Source organism: Pteropus medius, unplaced genomic scaffold, assembly GCF_902729225.1.
Source record: "Pteropus medius unplaced genomic scaffold, Ma_sr-lr_union100, whole genome shotgun sequence".
NCBI classification, from domain to species: Eukaryota; Metazoa; Chordata; class Mammalia; order Chiroptera; family Pteropodidae; genus Pteropus; species Pteropus medius.
The window spans coordinates 20,417,358-20,436,777 of NW_024342473.1; the positions used below are offsets into that span (position 1 = coordinate 20,417,358).

The 19,420-nt window shown below is 36.1% G+C and overlaps 1 protein-coding gene and 1 pseudogene across 3 annotated transcripts in view; one reads left to right on the forward strand and one right to left on the reverse strand.

Annotated features, from left to right (window-relative positions):
• Positions 1-3,017: 3,017 nt before the first annotated feature.
• On the reverse strand, positions 3,018-3,133 carry LOC120604731 (uncharacterized; annotated as a pseudogene).
• Positions 3,134-7,027: 3,894 nt separating this feature from the next.
• The window catches only part of DNAAF4 (dynein axonemal assembly factor 4), a 36,972-nt gene continuing 24,579 nt past the window's right edge, over positions 7,028-19,420 (forward strand). For 2 of the 3 annotated variants that reach the window (XM_039865525.1, XM_039865528.1), the window contains exons 1-3: positions 7,028-7,216; positions 7,537-7,684; positions 10,754-10,887. In XM_039865525.1, coding sequence (XP_039721459.1) covers positions 7,094-7,216; positions 7,537-7,684; positions 10,754-10,887 — 405 coding nt within the window. In that variant the 5' untranslated portion in view covers positions 7,028-7,093. The remainder of the gene's footprint in view (positions 7,217-7,536; positions 7,685-10,753; positions 10,888-19,420) is intronic. The other variant, XM_039865527.1, reaches the window with a different exon arrangement.

A 19,420-nucleotide genomic window follows, 5' to 3' on the forward strand; every position in this document is an offset into this window, starting at 1 on the left:
AATTAAAAAATACTTCTTTGCTAAAACAACTATCACCTGAGCCTATTGGGAAAACGGTGCCTCTAGACTTGCTCAATGCAGAGTTGCCACAAAACTTCAATTTGTAAAAAATGCAATATCTGCAAAGTGCAGTAGAGCAAAGCACAATAAAACGAGGTATGCCAGTATTACAATACCATAAAACTCTTCTGATTTACTTAGAATTTGTATCTATAATACAAGGACTTGAAAGGCATTTACTTTGTATTCTCTGATGGAAAGATTTGTTAATAAAAAATAAAAATTTTAAAGAAAAAATTTTAACCCATGAAAAAATTTAAAGCTTCTTCGAGGCATTTATTTAAGAATGCTAGTTTAAAGGTATTTTGTCATTAAAGCAAGTACTCAAAAGAATTATAATAGTTAATTATTGGCCAATGCAAATTTGTATATTTGAAATAACATGCTTGAAGGAAAAAAATACGAGTGCTTAAACTGCATGTCTTTAAAATATTCAGTTTTTTAGACCTTTATCGATTCAGACTACCCTGAATTATGAGGTTTTACTATATCAGTGATGTATATTACAAGATAAATGTCTACCTATGCTATATTAATGATATCTCTAGCATTTTTTGCATGGTCGTGGTATATTTTGTACATTTGATTGTTGACTATTAATAAGATTGACATAGCAATAAATATGACTCAGTTCTTAAAATTTTTTAAATTGCCAGATACCATACCATGTCATAATCCTATTATAGTTTACCTGAAAGCCCAATGTTTTCATGGGTTTATCTTTTGTGTTAAAAATTTAGTATTGCATGTTAGGGATTTTTTTTCTGGTGTTTTCACATACAATCTTTTAGAAGTGGGTCAGTTTCTCTTTAAATCAGAGGTTTAAAGAAGTATTAGTATTAAGTGATTCATGAATTGCTTTGTGGAAAAATTTAAAGTATGAAGTGACTAGGTTACCCCCAATTGCTTATTTTCTTTATATGGTTAATGTACAGGTTACAGTTTTCAGAGAAAATTGTCTTGGTAACTGATAGAATATAGTAGATAATGAATAGTTTGACTCTCTAAGGGCTTCCAAGTATTAAACCAAATAATTCTCAATTCTGAATTACTTTTTAATAATTACTATAAATAGTAGTAAGCCAATTCTCCTTTTTCTTTTAAATCTTACAGTTTCTTCCTTCTGATAGTTTTTTCTTCCTTAAAAACCATGCTAGAATTTAAAATTGGAGTTTAAATTTTCTTCCACATTGTAGGTTTTTATTCTATAGCTAGGTAGTAAGACAAGTAGAGGTTCTATTATCAAAACAGTTCATGTTATTGTTGGTCATTCTTTTCAGGGATCATGCCAAATGTCATTTGTGCATTGTATAAAGAATGTTATTTATCAGTATATAAGACCTACTATTAGTAGAAATTATGTATGGCAGGCTTTCTTGAACAATATGTATTGTAAGTTTGTTTCCTATAGTGTTATGCTTCAGATTCTTTTAAATAAAGCTAGTTTTTAGAGAAAAATAACTGTTTTTTAAGTGCTTAACTTTCATCAGACAAGTAGGTGTGACAATTTTGGCTTTGGAAACATTAAGCAGGACAATAGCCTACAATTTACCAGGAATTTAATTTTATACTGAGAAGCAAACCAGCATTTTTGGACCGGCCTTGCTGTATACATACGTATTTTTTCTGTGAAGTTTATACATAACACTGAGTCCTGAGTCTTAAGAAAATGTGAGCATAACATATCTCCATGTTGGTTTTAACAAGTTAGGACCTCTATTAAAAAAATTAATTGGAGAGGGGTTCTACAACCTCAGCAGCTAAACGTTCCCTGAAGCAGAGACACTGCTGTAGCAATATTAAGAACAAACTTTCTTGAATGATAAGATTAGGTTTACAAAAGACCTTCAAAGTTTGAAACAACCATCAGATACCTTGAGTCTTACATGAAAAGAGGCTATATAAAATGTGAACATGTCAGTAGATGTAACTTGGCATTAGAGGTAATAGAAGTAACAAGTAAAATTACATCAAAATGAAATTTAAATGCACAAAAGTCCTATTTAAATATATGGAAGGAAAAAATAAAAAATGCTTGTATCTTACCTGCTGAAGGAAAGAAAAAATATACAGACTTCTGATCAAATAACATTATGAATTGATGCTCTAAGGCACCCCTTCTGTTCTAAACATATAGCAGTGATAAATATAAAAAGATAAAATTGGGCTCAAAATCAACATTGATATATCTAAGGACAAGAAATATAGACAGAAACTATGCTGAAGCAGCAGCCTGCCTGACTCTGGGTCCAGAGCAGAAATTCACAGTCAGAAGTTCTAATCTGGCAGGGTAATGAGGTCTTAAAAGTGCTACTGCTTTGCAAAACTTGTGAGATGCAATAACGTAATACAAAAGCTTTAAATAATTTTAAAAGCCCAAAATATAATGAGCTAAGTATTGATTTCAAGAAGTTAAAGAATAAAAAAATCCTAAGGACAGTAAAGGAAAGAAATAGAATAGGAAGTAAAATAGAAAACAAACACTAGAGAGAAATAAGAGAGCCAGAAGTAGGTTATTTAAAAGATCAATAAAATTGACGAGCCTCTGGTGAAACTGACTTTTTTTTTTTAATGGTAGACAAATAACAGGAATGAAAAGGGAGGCAAAAACATAATGCTTTAAACCAGGGATTGAGCTAGGATTCCTTTCCACTGCTTTATCACTTGTGAAAGGAGGCTACAAAGCAAAACTTACTTGGAGCTCTGGCTCTTAGGAAGACACAGGCCTAAGGTGGCATAAGTGAACGGTTTTAAAATATAACACTTGGCCGAATTGGGGCCCTAGGATACCAAGTTGGAGGCAAACTTAAAACTTTTAGAAAGGAAAGGAACCCAGAGGAAAGAAAAAAATAAAATGAAAGATAACCCATTGTAAATAAAAATTTCAAAACATATGAAGAAATCTGATGATAAAAAATACAGCTAACCAACACCTTTTTTTTTTTTTAAATTATTTATGCCTGCAGCACCTGGTCTTCCTAGGTGGTCTCCCATCCAAATACTAACCAGGCCCAACCTTGCTTAGCTTCCAAGATCAGACATCGGGCTTATTCAGGGTGGCATGGCCATAAACCATGGACTATGGCTCCACTGGGGCACACACCCAGGACCTTCTGCGTGTAAAACAGACGTGCTAACTGCTACACTATGGAACCACGTCCTCAACTGACACCTTTTGAAATTTGAATCCACTCAAGGTGAAAATAACAAAATAACTTGAAAAAACTATGTTTCAGGATCCTGAAAGGTAAGCTAAAGAATAAAACATTATGAAACCCTATAAGTAGACATTCATTTATTCATTTAACGTCGAGTTTTCTGTATGTGTGTGTGTGCGCGTGTGAGTGTGTATCAGGCATTGTTCTAAATGCTAAGACTATAGCAGTAACTCAAACACGAAAATCACTACTCATGAGGTTTTTATTTTAGAGACAGAAAATAAGTAAACTATAAAGTATATTAGGGAATAAGCACTATGAAGAAAAAAAGAATGGGAACAAGGAATGCTAGGGTTGGTAGTGCAAGAAGTGCAAAGAAGGTCATAGTTTTTTAATAGTTCAATGAAAAGATATTTAAGTAATGGCTTGAAGGAGTAAGAGTGAGTCATGCAGATAACTGGGGAAGAAAATCCCAGAAAAAGGTAACAGTAGCTACAATGACCTTGTGGCAGAAACATGCTTGGCACACTTCAGATATTTCAGAGAGGCCAGTGTGTCTGGAATGAAGTGAAGAAGAAGAGTGAAAGGAGATGAGATTAGAAAATTAACAGGAAACCAGATTATGTAGGATTTTGTAGGTCGTCGTGAGTTTGGCTTTTACTCTGAGAGAGAAAGTGACTGGAGGGTTTTCACTGGGAAATGATCATTCTGACTGCTGTGTTGAAAATACATGAACAGCTTTAAACAAAATGACTTTGGGTATTCTCTCTGAGTTTTTCTAGGGAACCAGCCAATAAGACCTGGCTGGATCTCCTGTCTCCTTGTGAAAGGGGCTGCACCTGAACTCAGCTTGCCATGTTACTGGTAGTTTCTTCCAACTAAATCTTTCAATATGAGTCAAAGTATCCAGGTAGCTGGCTTTCTCAGACAGGTCTTATAAACAGATTGCACCTAAAAAAAGACTGCCTGTATCCCAGTAGTTTCCCTTCAGACAAGGTTCCTTTCGTGTTTGCCCTATAAGAAGGGAGAACAGCAATGGGATGGAATTCCTTTCCTATAATGCAAAAACACACTGCAGATCCAGCATATACTCTGCCTCCAGTGTGCTGCTGCTTGGGATGATGGGAGAATGGGGCAACATGTGTTTTTTTCTAAGCTTTGTAAGTTTCCATTTCTCCCCCTAAAAACTTGTCCCCTCACATAGTGGTTCTCAGTCTTCAGCGTGTATCATAATTACTTGGTGGGCTTGTTAAAACACAGATTTCTGGGCCCCACTTCCAGAATTTATGTCTGGAGCGGGGTCTGGGAATCTGCATTTCTAGCAAGTCCCCAGATGATGCTGATATTGTGGTCAGGGAACCACACTCTAAGAACCTCTGCCTTAGTTTGTGCTGTGGAGAAATCAGCTCTGTTGACTACCACAAAGGGTCCCACTTGTATGACTTTCGCCTAGAGGTTAACCATTTTCCTTTCTTACACCTTACTTTCCCTTATAATTTTACCACATATGCAGAATCCTTAACCAATAGATTTGGTTTTCATTATTTTAAAGTTTTATGAAAATGGCAGTATTCCTTAATGGTTTTATGTGATTTGTGTTTTTTTTCACTCATCTATCCAGTGTACAGTTATAATTAATTCATTTTTACTGTTTTATAATAGTATCAGGTGAATATCTCTCGATAGACATTTGGCTTGTTTTTAGGTTTTTGCTAGTAAGATACTATAAACGGCTACTTATTTACCCAGTCATAGAATTACCCTCCCTTTATGAAAAGACTCAGCCTGAAGGGTCTTCCTCCCTTGGACCTTCCCCCAAATTCTAACACTCTTATCGAGACACCCAATAGTGTGTGTTCTCCCTTGCTCAAATAGTAACTTGTTCAACTACAGGCTTTTCTGTGGTCTTTGGCTGAAGGGCATTGAAAAATATTATATATATAAAATATATAACTTGTTAATATAAAGTTAAAATATAGTAACATTATGTGCCTTTTGGTGAACACTAGTTTTTAATTTTAGTTCAAATTTCAATCTTTTCTGATTCGTGCTTTTTATGTCATATTTAAGAAATCATTTCTTCAGGATCATAGAAATACATCTTTTTTAAGTTTCAAACTTGCATTTCTTTAGTTCATCGGTAAATCATTTTTGTGTAGGACACCATATGCATGTAAAGATCCAGTCTCATTTTTTTCCCATATGGTAACTATTTCTCCTAGCACCAAAATATTCAATAGTAATTCCTTTCTTTGCTTTTCTGCACTCAGGTACAGAGCCACCTTTGCCATATATCAAATTTCTATCTATACATGAGCTAGATTAGAGCTTTTTTTTGTTTTTAAACCTAATAAGAAATACAGATCAAGACTTTAAGGTTGAATTATTTCCAAGTAAGGAGAACAATTTCACTGCAGAGGTGTTATGTGCTTAAGAAAATAATTGCTAATGGACTATTTCGAAATTCTCAAACAGCTCAAAGTATCCTTTTTTCAATCTTCTACATATACATTATATCGCTTGTGTTTTTATGTAGTGAGAGAATATATACTTTAAAATTCTATATGAAAGGAATACATAAACTTGTCTTTTGAAGACACAGGAGAGTTCGAAATAAAATGGTAAAAATAGGAATAGAACCAAAGGGGAGAGTGAGAAATGCCAAAAAGCAACATGAAAAAAGAATCCATAGGATTGATTCAAAGGTTTCTGCACATAGGGGGACAAGGGAAAAAAGTCTAAGATAGCCCCTAGTATTCAAAATATTCAGAACTTTGAGATGAACTGCTGACAAAATTGGGTAAGGTCGTGAGGGGTGGTAGATAATTTTTTTTTCTCCTAAGCCAATTGCTCCTAAACTTTCCTCAAGGAAATTTTCAGGAGCTTTGAAATTTGTTAATGACCTTCAAAAGTAAAAAGTGTAAAATCCAAATCTCTCGGTGGCAAATAGTTCATCACTGCTTAATTTTCATGTATATTCATTTTTTTAAAACATCAAATTCCAGTAATTTATAAACTGGGTCTACAGAAAGTAGCCCAGGGAAACATGGGAATGGGAGTTAAGACATCAGGATCTCATTCATGGGCCTGCCACTAGGTAGCGATGGGGTTAAGTGTGTAGATTGGAGATACCTTAAATATGTAGGATGACAACACGATCTTCGAGTTTCCTTTCAGTGCTAAAGTTCTAAGTGTCCTTAAGCAATTGTAAAATACATCCGTGTAAATTCAACTTATCCTACATTTGAGTTGCTTTTGCCAGGTGAGTTATAGGATCATTTCTCCCCAGTGCTCAAACCATGGAGTGAACCCTACCTACACGATTTTGGTGGCTTTATGGTTGACAGGATTTGAAGGACTACAACAGTACAGGCAAGACCCCAGGCCAAGAAATGTCCAAAACAGGAACACCAACGTGTGCTAACTCTTACAGCCTCCATCAGAACAAACAAAAGGCCAGAGTTGCATTTGCGCATGGGCGTCACATCAGCTTCTTGCAGGGCACTCTTTGCTAAACTGTAAGCCCACACCTATTTTTGGCATTCTCAGGTGTGAAGTTCTTTCCTTGCCTAAGCGGATGTGGGCCTACTTCGGGGATTCGCTCAAGCTGTGGGCAAGGAATAAGACTCTAAGAAGTGGTCTAACGCTTCCCCACAGGGGATGCCTGCAGAATCAGGAGGGAGTCCGCCGTGGGAGGGGGGGGTGGGCATGAGGGGATTTGTCAGGTAACCCAGGGCCACGCTGGGAACGCGGGGCACCACGGCTGGGCCTGACCCGGAAGGGCTGGCGCGTGGTAACCCCGGCTTCCCTAGCAACCGAGCAGCCGCGAGTCCCAGCCCGCCGCTCCCGCCGCTGCGCTCCGCCCGCCCCCCGGGATGCCCCTGCAGGTTAGCGATTACAGCTGGCAGCAGACGGAGACTGCGGTCTTTATCTCGGTGCCCCTCCGAGGTGTCTGCGGCAGAGATGCGGACGTGTTCTGCACGGAAAACTATCTGAAGGTAGGAACGCGTGCTTGCCTGCTCCCGGGGGCGTGCTCCGAAGCTTCTGCGAGTGCGCCGCTCTATACACCCGACAGGCGCGTTCTCAATTATTAGTCCTATAAAAACAAAAAACAAAAACAGATGTCATATGTCATCAAATCAGGGATTTTTTTTTAATCCAGGGCTTCCTACATATGCCTTGCTAATCTTTCATGACCTGAAATAAATTTATAGCAGGTGTTTAAGAAAATGATTTTGTCTTCTATAACTTAATTCTTAATGGCCGTGTCTTTAACGTGTGTAACTAAATTAACTTTCGTTTCCCCCATTCTGAATAGGTCAACTTCCCTCCGTTTTTATTTGAGGTGTTTCTCTATGCTCCCATAGACGATGAGAGCAGCAAAGCCAAGATTGGGAATGATGTTATTGTTTTCACCTTACATAAAAAAGAAGCAGCGGTGTGGGAGACCCTGTCTGTGTCAGGTGGTGAGTTTTATGTTAAAAGATGTTCATCTGGTTGTGCTTCTTATACTTTATATCTTTTTTAAAAATTCTTTTGAAACAATTATGTTGCTCTTCTAGAAAAATAGACACAAGTATGATTTAAATCACAGTGCTTCAGCTGCCACTTCCAATAAATAACCTAGAGATTGAATTATTCAAAAGTTAAAGCACATTAATAACTCTCAAGCAGAAGACGTGAGCTTGTATCTTCAGTGGTTAGGGCCTTCTGATATGGCCTCTATGGAGCACTTATTTTGTATTAGGCATTAACACATCTATTAATCCTCACAACAACCTATCACTTAGGTACTTTTTTTTTTTTTTTTTTTTTTTTTTTAAGGTGAGACTACTGAGGTACAAAGGGTTTGGTAATCAACAAAGGTTGTACTACTAGTAAGTGGCAGACTGAAACTGGAGCCTGAGCAGTTTGACTCTAGAGCAGTGGTTCTCAACCCTGGCTGCATACTTGAATCACCTATAGAACTTTTTAATAATACGGATGTCTGAAATTTACCCTAGACCAATCAAAATCAGTTTCTAGGAGTGGGGCTTAGGTATTGGTAGTTTTAAAAATACTTTCCAGGGTTAATAATGTGTATAATTGCAATTTCTTATTCTTCATACTCTTAATCGTACTCTCTTCTTTTGCCAAGGACAGCTTCATGAGTCAGTAACTGCCCTCTACTGCTTTAGCTCTATTTTCTCCCTCTTCTGGTTGTCGTGTTTGCCAGTGTTTTATCTACTGCCTGAATTTCTCTTAGGCCTCTGTCATTAAGTCTTCAGTAGGAATATTATGAATGGAGAAATTGCAATTATTTGTATTAATGCTTTCTTGGAATCTTGCAGTGGAATTTAATTTCTTAATCTTTAGCATCAGTAGAATCTTTAAGATCTGGTATTCAGCTCAGAAATTACTGATTAAGGTAGGTTACCATAGCCAGGTTATTTTAGTGAATCTCAGACTGAGTTTATAAAAATCAGATTCCTGCTTTCCCACTCTCCCACCACCGGCAACCCTGTCTTCCTTTGTGACTCAGTAAATCTGAGAAGGGGCCTGGGAATATGTCATGAAATACACCCAGAGTGTTCTGACTTCTTACCTAAGATTAATGTAAATACTTTCATTTATTTGAACTCTTATTGATAATCTTAATTTTGAAGTTAATTGAGACTAGAACCATCATCTATTATAATGGCTTATTTTAAAATAAACAGATGGGGTGGGGTGGGGACTCCCCAGGTGATTCTGATTACTGACCAGGTTTGAGAACCACTAACATAAAGGGGTGTGTGTGTGTGTGTGTGTGTGTCTCTCCTGGTGGCCAACAGATTTCTTCAGGAAACACTTTGTCCATCAGCTTTTCAGGCTATAAAGAAGGGTCATATCAAAAAAACTGTTACTTTCCCCTATTTCCGACATGAAGTATTTTTTTGCTTCTATGTCAAATTCTCTTTTTAACCTGGTTGACCACCTTATCCAGGATTGGGAAGGGATTTTCTTTCCTAATCATGATCTTCACTGTTTTACTCATCTGCTTTCATTGTACAGAAACTTGATTCTTTTTCATGGTTATATGATCAACTATTCCAAATTTTGACCTTCACCCTAAGGTTTGGCAAACTTTTTCTGTAAAGGACCAGATGATATTTTGGATTTTATGGGCTATATGATCTCTGTCACAGTTACTCAGCTCTGCCATTGTAGCACAAAAGCAGCTATAGATAAATAGCCTTATTTATTGATGCTGAAATTTGAATTTAATCTAATTTTTATATGTCACAAAATATTATTTTGATTTTTTTCAACTATTTAAAAATGTAAGAGTTATTCTTTGTCTCTGTTCTTTAGAAAAACAGGCAGCTGGTTGGATTTAGCCACTGTTTGCCAACTTCTATTTAGACTAGTCAAACAGTCTTAAAATTAACTTACATAACAAGTGATGAACAGTGATTTTACTTCAGAAGCCATGTTTGAGATTCCTTTAGAAATCAAACTCAGTCTCACATGCAATTCAGTGAAATTATTTCTTTAACAGTCTTTTTTCACATAGTGGTGTGGAACACCAGTCTATACTCTATGCCTGTCTCCCTCAGTATTCAAATCATATTTGCTTCATTTTCCCCTGAAGTTCCTCCTTCATACACTTTTCATTTCTTCCAAATGTGGAACATTTCATTTGGAAAGTTGATGTTCTTTTAATTATTTCTTTCTCTGAAGCTGGTCCAGTTGTCTGCCACCACCCTGCTGTACCAAAAAGGTTAGGAACCCGTCTCTAGGACCTGATTCATCCCTCTACCCTCCCCCCGTCCTACTCTCCCCCACTTCACCCCATCTCCCCAAGTTTTCTTTCTCCTGTGTTTTTTCCCCTCAAAATCTAGCTTCCTTCCTGATCCCACTATCCGAAGATAATTTACCCCCTAATGGAACATAGCCTGTGTGTAAACATTGACTCACTAAATATAAAAATAATTGTGAATGGTAAAATTCTGTATATAACATGTCATGTTACTTTGTAATTTTTCCTAGGGCTGGCCCTATATGCTTCATATGTATAAATTATCTTTTGTGTTTATGAAGGTGATTGATCGTATCAGACAGTCTCAACCCATTTTCTCTTCTAGACCCCCATAGTGATGACTTATTGTGATTAGGTTTATAAGCAAATAGCCCTGCTCTCCTAACAGAGAGGAGGATAAATGTGTTCTTTCTCCTCCCCATCTAGTCCCCTCACTCTGCCTTGCCCTATTCCTCTCTGTTCCCCCTCTCTCCCACCCTAGTCCCCCTCCTCATTTCCCTTGTTCCTTCTCCTTCTTTATTCTCATTCCCCTCCCCACTTTCTCTCTCATTCTGTAGTAATTAATTACTATACAGTTTTTTGCCTACCTTTTAATGTTAGCTTCTTGGCCAGCTTAATATTGAGAACTGTTTTCATTTCTCTATATGAAGTTGGGTCTACAATAGCTCATCCTGGATCAGAATGTTAAGTAGTTTTCTTCTAAATAAAACAGATTCATCATAATCCTAATTTAGTGATATTCCTTATGCTTTAGTTGACAAAGAGATGATGCAAAGAATAAGGGAGAAATCTATTTTACAAGCACAAGAAAGGGCAAAAGAAGCTACAGAAGCAAAAGCTTCAGCAAGGCGGGAAGATCAAAAATATACACTAAATGTCATGATGAAGGTAAGTTGCAGATTGATAGGAAGTCCTCTAATTAAAGAGATGATAGTAAACTATGTAAGCACAAGTAGCTCCAACCTCTGTACTTCCTCATCTTTTTGTTCATACTTTGGTTATAGGGCCTACTGTGTTATATAGGCTACTACAACTTACATGTGTTTCTAAAAATCTATAAAAGTCAAGGGTATAATTATTGAATAATAGATTTACTTCTGTCAGGGAGAATTTTCTATTTCCAGGGGAGTCAAAAATGTTAAGGTTCTATGGTATAAGTGTTTTATTTCTTTCTTGAGCTTGGAATAATTGACAAAATTATTTAAAATAAAAGCATAGATTAAATGCAAAATATTGACAAATATCGTTTTAACTATTGAGGATTTCCATTTATAGCTTTCATCAGCAATATTTTTTTGAGATATAATTCACATACCATACAATTTACTCATTTCAAGCTTATAATTCAGTGATTTTTAGTATATTTAGAGCTGTGCAGCTATTACTACAATCAATTTTAGAACATTTACAATACCCCAAAAAGAAACTCCATGCCCATGAGCAGCCACTTTTCATTCCTCTCATCCCCTATCCCTAGGAAACCACTAATCTACTTTCCTATCTCTATAGATTTACCTATTCTAATTTTTACAAGTAATTTCTTATCTGAAATTCTTATTTTGACATCTCAAAGTGATTAAGGAATCTATAACATTATAGATTATCTCATCAAGAGCTCTGTGAACCCATGACTTCTTTTGCCTTTGGATCACTAGTATTTTTATAATCAACAGTTCTTAATTCCAAAGATTCTCCCGCTTCTTATATCACTTTTACTTGACTTTTAAATATGGCTCGTGGTTATATGCTTTGTCTTCTACTTAATTGAACATGTGGTCAACTGACCAAAGATTCCTACTTTCAGTATACACGATGAGTTCCAGCTTTTCTTTTTTTAAAAAATTAATTAACTAATTTAATTGAAGAAATGATTTAATTTTTCTCCCATCTACCTCCCCCATCCTTTCTGCCAACTTTTCTTGATTGAATTATCACTGCTGTCAGCCTTTTGACTTTAGCATTTTCCCAAATTTTAAAAAATAAAAGTAAAATAATTTAAAATTTGTGGCAACAAATATTTACTGAACTAATAAGACAATTAAATAATGGCACACATACTGCTGTTTGGAATATTTAACAAAACTGAACAGTTGATTGGCAGGCAGTACCACAAGGCTATTCCTTGAAGTTATTAATCTACTGATATATGAAAGCCTGACTTTGGTATTTGGAAAGGTGGTTTAGGGGCATTAATATATGAAATATGAAGCTGTAGGTTATATTAAATTGGAGAGAATCTGTGAAAGCCTATAGCCTATACTACAAATGATCCATTTTATCTTTTTCCTTCAGGCATGTTGAGAGTTGGGACTATGTTTTCTTTCATTCTTATAGCCCTTGCCAAGTAAATAGCAGGTGCTCAAGTATTTGAATGAATTAATGTGAAAACATTGCCCCAGTACCCTTTAACCATAGCAAAATTTTATTTCGGTGGATAAATGAAGCTATTTTTACTTTGTCCAATTTTGGACACCATTCAGAAAAGAACTGATGGTCCAATAAGAGGAGATGAAGAGGTGTGACAACAAAAGGCAACCTGTAATTAGCTTAAACCATAAATTAGCTTAAAACTTGAATTACATCTACCAAAAAATAATAGTTTTTAAGTAGTAACCTTTTAAAAATAATGAGCAGGAGTAGTGCTAAGGCTTGCTTGCTATGTCACTTAACTATACTGTATTAGCTTCCTTGGGCAACCATAACACAATACCACAGACTGGATGGCTTACAAAACAGACATTTTTTCACAGTTCTAGAGTCTAGAAGTCTCAGATTAAGGTTTAGCAGGGTTGGATTCTGATGAGGATTCTATTCCTGGCTTGCAATATGGAGAGCGAGCGAGCGAGCAAGAGCGCATGCATGTCCGGATCTTCTTATTAGGACACTAATCATGTTGTATCAGGGCCCTACCCTTAATGACCTTGCATTTAACCTTAATTACTTCCTCAGATGCCCATTTCCAAATATAGGAGGTAGAACTTTTGTATTTTTAAGCTGGAAGGACTCTGATCGCTGGGGTGGGGGGCGGTAAGGCTTCAACACAAAAACATTTCGGGGGTACACAAACATTCAGTCAATAACACTGTGTAGTAAACTATCCAAGATTTAGTGGCCTAAACCCACAAACATTTATTTCTCAAGATTCTGTGTGGTTGTCGGGCAGTTCTTGTGTTCTGGGGCTGGCTTGGTCGTGGCCGTATCAACTAAGATGGCCTCACTCACATGTCTGGAACCTTGCCTGGGAGAACTGGAGCCTTTCTCTATGTAATATTTCATCCTCCAGAAGGCTAGCCAAGACTTCTTTACTTCAGAGTCAAAGCCCCTGGTAGTAAGAAAGGGAAAGCCCTCATGCATGAGCACTTTTAAAGCCTCCGCTATGTCCTGTTTACTTGCTAATATGTTTACTGCATCAACTTCATTCATTTAATAGACATTCATTGAATACTCTGAAAGTTGCTGAGACACAGCTGAACAAGTCAGTCTTCACTTCCAATTTACTCGTAGTCTCTAGAGAGTGACAGACAATGAAAAGCAAAGATTGTACCACAGTATGCATAAAGTGTCATGGGAAGATAAAGAGAAAACACTGGTAAAAGGTTAGTATCTTAGCCTGAGAGCGTGGTCAGGAAGTAGGAGGCAGAGTTGTTAATGCTGAATACTGGAGAATGAGTCACAGTTATCTGGGGAATAAATAGGAAAATGACATTACAGACAGCTTAGATAAGTGCATGACAGAATATGGCACAGTGAAAGAACATTTGTTGGTCAGTAATAAAATTTTAAGATTTTGAAAAATTTCCTGAAGGTAATAGAAATTTTTAGCAAGCATATCAAATCAATTTGGTTTATATTTTGGAAAGCCAATTCTGGCTAATGAGTTTGAAGAGTTTGCAGAGTGGAAGTAGAGTTTTTGTATTTTTAAGATGGAAGGACTTTGATCATATTTATACATTGAAGAATGAAGCCAGTAAAGGAGAGGTTGCTGATACTACTAACAAGGGAGTGAATTGATGAGGGAACAGTTATCTTATGGGGAGGGGGGGTGGTCGAAGGGTGGAACAAGTGATAAAATTAGTCATAGGTCATAGAGGAATATTTAATCTTTTGATACTTGAGTGCAAGAATAAGGAATATAGGATTTGGAAAATTCTTAGAGACATAGATAGAGGAATCCTTTATTTTCAGGGTGAAGGAGGCAAGCTCATTACCTAGAGGAAGGAGAGAGTTGAAGTGGAGGTGCAGAGGTTTGAGGTGATTAGTGGAAGTTTGGAATACTGATGGCAGACCAATCTGAAACATGCTCCCCTAACCCCAGATAATTTTGACTGCTATTGTCTACTTTTCTTATCTTTTTCACTATTTTGTTTTGTAATTTGCCCTCTTTATTTTGAGTTTTTCTCTTTGTTTTGTTTTGAGCACTTTTTCTCACTGAGCTTTTAACCTGGATAAGTTGAATTGGTAGGGCTTTCTTCTGCTGCTGGTTTCTTAAAATTGAAACCTGGAAACCTTAAACTATGAAACAGCTTTGCCTGGTCATGAAGATGACGAATGAGTTGCTTTTTGGAGTTGTCTAGGTTACACTATAGAGCCTTTAATAAGTCCTCATCAGTGAAACCGCATTCCCTGTTTGTTGGAGGTGTGTATAACTAAGATACAGAAAATCCAGAAGGAACTGCTTGGCCATTTTTTAATTCTATTTTTTAATAATAATTTTAATGTTCCTGACATTCTTTAAAAAAATCCACTCTCCTTATTCTGCATTGTCTTCCCTTTCAGTGTATGTCAGACTTTCTCAGCAACCTGTTTTCCACTTTTACATGTTTAACATTTTTTCTATAAACTCATTCTTAGGGCTTTGTGCTTTTGTTATCTCCTGTTCTAACTTCTTTGGCCTATGCTTTATATGTGACCTCTTCATTCTCATACCTTATTAACAGTTATTACCATCATAAGACAACTATGCTGTTAGTGTACTCAGTCTTTCTATCACTATTTTTTTTTTAACTTTATTTACCTTTGTTGTCTTTGATATTTTTTATTGGGAAGTTCTACAGACCAAATACACTTTTTTTTGTTTGTTTGTTGGGTTGATTTTTTCCTTACTTCTTCAAACTGCTGCCATGCAGTTCTTGAGGAACCTCCATACTTTTTCATAGTGGCTGCACCTGTTTACATTCTGACCAGCAGTGTGCTAGGGTCCTCTTTTCTTCACATCCTCACTAGCATTTGTTACCTTTTGTCTTTTTGATAATAGCCATCCTAACAAGTATGAGGGGATATTAATTAATTTTTATGTTGTTAGAAATGCTTTGCATTTCTCTGATGATTAGTGATATTGAGCACCTTTTCATGTACCTATTGCCATTTGTATGTCATCTTTGGAAAAATGTCTTGTTAGGTCCTCGGCCCATTAAAAATTTTTATTTATTTCCTTGCAATTGGGTTGTATGAGTTCCTTGGATATTGACTTCTTATTGGATATTTGGTTTGCAAATATTTTCTCCTGTTCCATAGGTTGCCTTTTCATTTTGTTGATGGTTTCCTTTGCTGTGCAGAAGCTTTTAAGATGTAGTCCCATTTGTTTATTTTTGCTTTGGTGGCCTTTGAGTTTGGTGTCAAGTCCAAAAAAAATCATTGCCAAACCCATGTTAAGGAGCTTATCCGCTATGTGTTCTTCTAGGGGGTTTAGGTTTCAGGTCTTACATCAAAGCCTTTAATCCATTTAGAGTTGATTTTTGTGTATGGTAAAAGGTAAGGGTACAGTTTCATTCTTTTGCGTTTGGGTATCCAGTTTTCCTAGCACCATTTATTGAAGACATTAGTTTTTCCCCATTGTATATTCTTAGTACTTCTGTGAAAAATTAATTGACCATATATGTGTGGTTTATTTCTGAGCTCTCTATTCTATTCCATTGATCTATGAGTCTGTTTTTATGCAATTATATAGCATATTGATTACTATAGCTTTTTAATACAGTTTAAAATCAGAAAATGTGATACCTCCAGCTTTGCTTTTCGTGCTTAAGCTTGCTTTAGCTGTTCAAGGTCTTTTTTGATTCCATACAAATTTTAGGATTTTTTTTTTTTATTTCTGTGGAAAATGCCATTGGAATTTTGATAGAGATTGCATTGAATCTGTAAATCACTATGGATAGTATGGACATTTTAACAATATTAATTCTTCCAATCCATGTGCATGGAATATCTTTCCTTTTATTTGTGTCTTCTTCAATTTCTTTAATCAATATTTTATAATTTTCAGTAAACAGATCTTTCACCTCTTTGGTTAAGTTTATTCCTAAGCATTTTTATGCTGTTGGGACTTTATTTTTAATTTCTCATTCCGATAGTTTGTTGTTAGTGTAGAAATGCTACTGTGTTTTTGTATGTCAATTTTGTATTCTGCAACTCTACCAAATTTATATATTAGTTATCACAGCTATGTGGTGGGGTCTTTGGGGTTTTCTGTGTATGTCATCTGCAGAGATAATTTTATGTCTTTCTTTCCGATTTGGATGCTTTTATTTCTTTCTCTTGACTAATTGCTCCATCCAGGACTTCTAGTACTGAATAGAGGTGGCTAGAGTGGATATTCTTGTCTTGTTCCTGATCTTGAGGGAAAGCTTTCACCTTTTCACAAATGAGTATGATGTTTACTGTGAGCTTGTCAAATAGGGCCTTCATTATATTAAGGTATGTTCCATATATAGATAATTTGTGAGAGTTTTTGCATGAAAGGATGTTGAATTTTGTCAGATGCTTTTCTACATCTATTGAGATGATCATATGATTATAATCTTTCATTTTGTTAATGTAGTGTATGACATTGGTTGATTTGCATATGTTGAACCATCTTGCATCTGAGGAATAAATCTCTCTTGATTATTGTGGATGGTCCTTTTAATGTAATGTTGAATTTGGTTTGCTAATATTTTGTTGAGATTTTTTTGGATCTATATTCATCAGGGATATTGTCTTTTTATTGTATTATTCTTTTTTTTTTTGTAGTATTTTTTTAAGGGTCCTTATCTGGCTTTGGTACAAGGGTAGTGCTGCTTAGCGCTACTCAAAGGTGTGGTTGGAGTTGGGGGCTTCTCCCAAGAAGTCCCGGGTTGGTAGACATCACACCCAGGAGTGAAGCACTCCAAGATGGGGTAGCTGCATGCTTTGGAAGTTTGGGAGTATTCCTGTCTCTTCAATTTTTTTTTTTTGGAAGAGTTTAAAAACCATTGGCAATAATTCTTTAAATGTTTGGTAGAATTTAGCAGTGAAGCCATCTGGTCTTGGACTTAGTTTCTGGTTTTTGATGACTGATTCAATCTCTTTACTTGTAATTGGTCTGCCTAGATTTTCTATTTCTTCATGATTCAGTTTTGTTAGGTTGTATGTTTCTAAGAATATATCCATTTCTTTTAGGTTGTTCAATTTGTTAGCGTACAGGAACCACCAAACAATTTCCCGTAGCGGCTGCACCATTTTACATACTCTCCAGCAATATATAATAATTCCAGTTTCTCTACATCCTTGCCAGCACTTGTTATTTTCTGTTTTGTTGGTTGTAGTCATCCTAATGGGTGTGAAATGGTATCTCAGTGTAGTTTTAATTTAATTTCCCTGACACTAGTGATACTGAGCATCTTTTCATGTGTTTCTTGGCTATTTGTATCTTATTTGGAGAAATGTCTAAGTTCTTTGCCCATTTTTAAATTGAATGATTTTTCTTTTTGTGGTTGAATTATAAGAGTTCTTTACAGTCTAGATACTACATCCTTATCAGATAAATGATTTGCAAATATTTTCTCCTATTTTGTAGATTTTTTTTCACTTTGATAGTAACCTTTGACATACAAAAGTTTTCAATTTTCACAAAGTCTAATTTGTCTATTTTTCATTTTGTTGCTCAAACTTTGGTGTCAGTCATCTCTAAAAATCCATTGCCAAATCCAAGGTTATGAAGATTTACCCTGTATTTTCTTATAAGAGTTTTATGGTTTTAGCTCTTATTTAGGTCATTGATCCATTTTGAGTTAATTTTTGTAGGTGATGTGAGGTATGGGCTTTGCCTCATTCTTTGGCATGTGGATATTCAGTTGTTCCAGCACCATTTGTTAAAGATACTCTTCTTTCTCCATCGAATGGTCTTGGCAACCTTGTCAAAGTCAATCAGCTCATAGATATTTGGTTTTATTTCTGGATTCTTAGTTTTATTCCATTGGTCTATATGTTTATCCTTATGTTGTTAGTACTACACTTTCTTGATTATTGTAGCTCTGTTATAAGTTTTTAAATCAGAAAGTGTGAGCCCTCCAACTTCATTCTTTTTCAGTATAGTTTGACTATTCTGGATCCCATGCAATTCCACCTGAATTTGAAGACTAGCATTTAATTATTATTATAGAATATCCATTGTTATCCAATTGTTATCTTTGGCATTGCCTTTCTTATATATATATTCTGTCAAGTGTACTGACCTACTTTCTTTTTGTGTAAGTATATCCCAGATTCACAGCAGCTGTGTAGAAATAAACTTTCAATAATCTTACATATGTCCACTCTTTCATTTTCTTCAAGGTTTTTCATCATTTCCAGAGCTGTAGTTAAAATACTTTTTTATTTCCTATGTCTTCTTGCCTCTCAGGGCTCCAGAGATAGGATCTGTGGAGGGTTCCTCAGAGCTCTTACAACTTGGGCACAGGACAGTCAGTCTTCTCTCTCTTTTCCCCAAGTCCCTGAATCTAGACCCTAATGAGCTTCTTGAGTTGATTTGCAAGGAGATAATTTTAGGGTTTTCTTCCTTCCTTCCTTCCTTCCTTCCTTCCTTCCTCCCTCCCTTCCTCCCTCCCTCTCCTCCTCTCCTCCTCTCTCCTCCCTCTCCATCCATATCTATCTATCCTCCATCATATCTGTCTATCTATATCTATCTCTATCTATCTGTCTATCTATCTATCTATCTATCTATCTATCCATCCATCCATCCATCCATCATCCATCCATCCATCCATCCATCATCCAATCTATCTATCTATCTACATTTTTAACCCTCTGTATTGGAAGTAAGTAGGCCATCCTTTGTGGAGTTTAGCTTTAGTACCAGTTGAGTTGTTAGTAGCTGAAAATAGGAAAAGAGGCAGATGGTGTTGGGTCATACATTTATAATACCAATTAGAGTGTTTGTTAGCCAGTCTTCAGACTCTTCCAAAAAAATAAAGAATACTGTCAGATTCATTTCATGAAGCCAGAATTACCCTGATACCAAGGCCAGATAGGGACACTACAAGAAAACTACAGGACAATGTCCCTGACGAATTTAAATGCAAACATTCTCAACAAAATATTAGCAAACCTAATTCAACAGCACATTAAAAGAATCTTAACACCATGATCAAGTGGGACTCATTCCTGGGATGCTGGGATGGTTCAA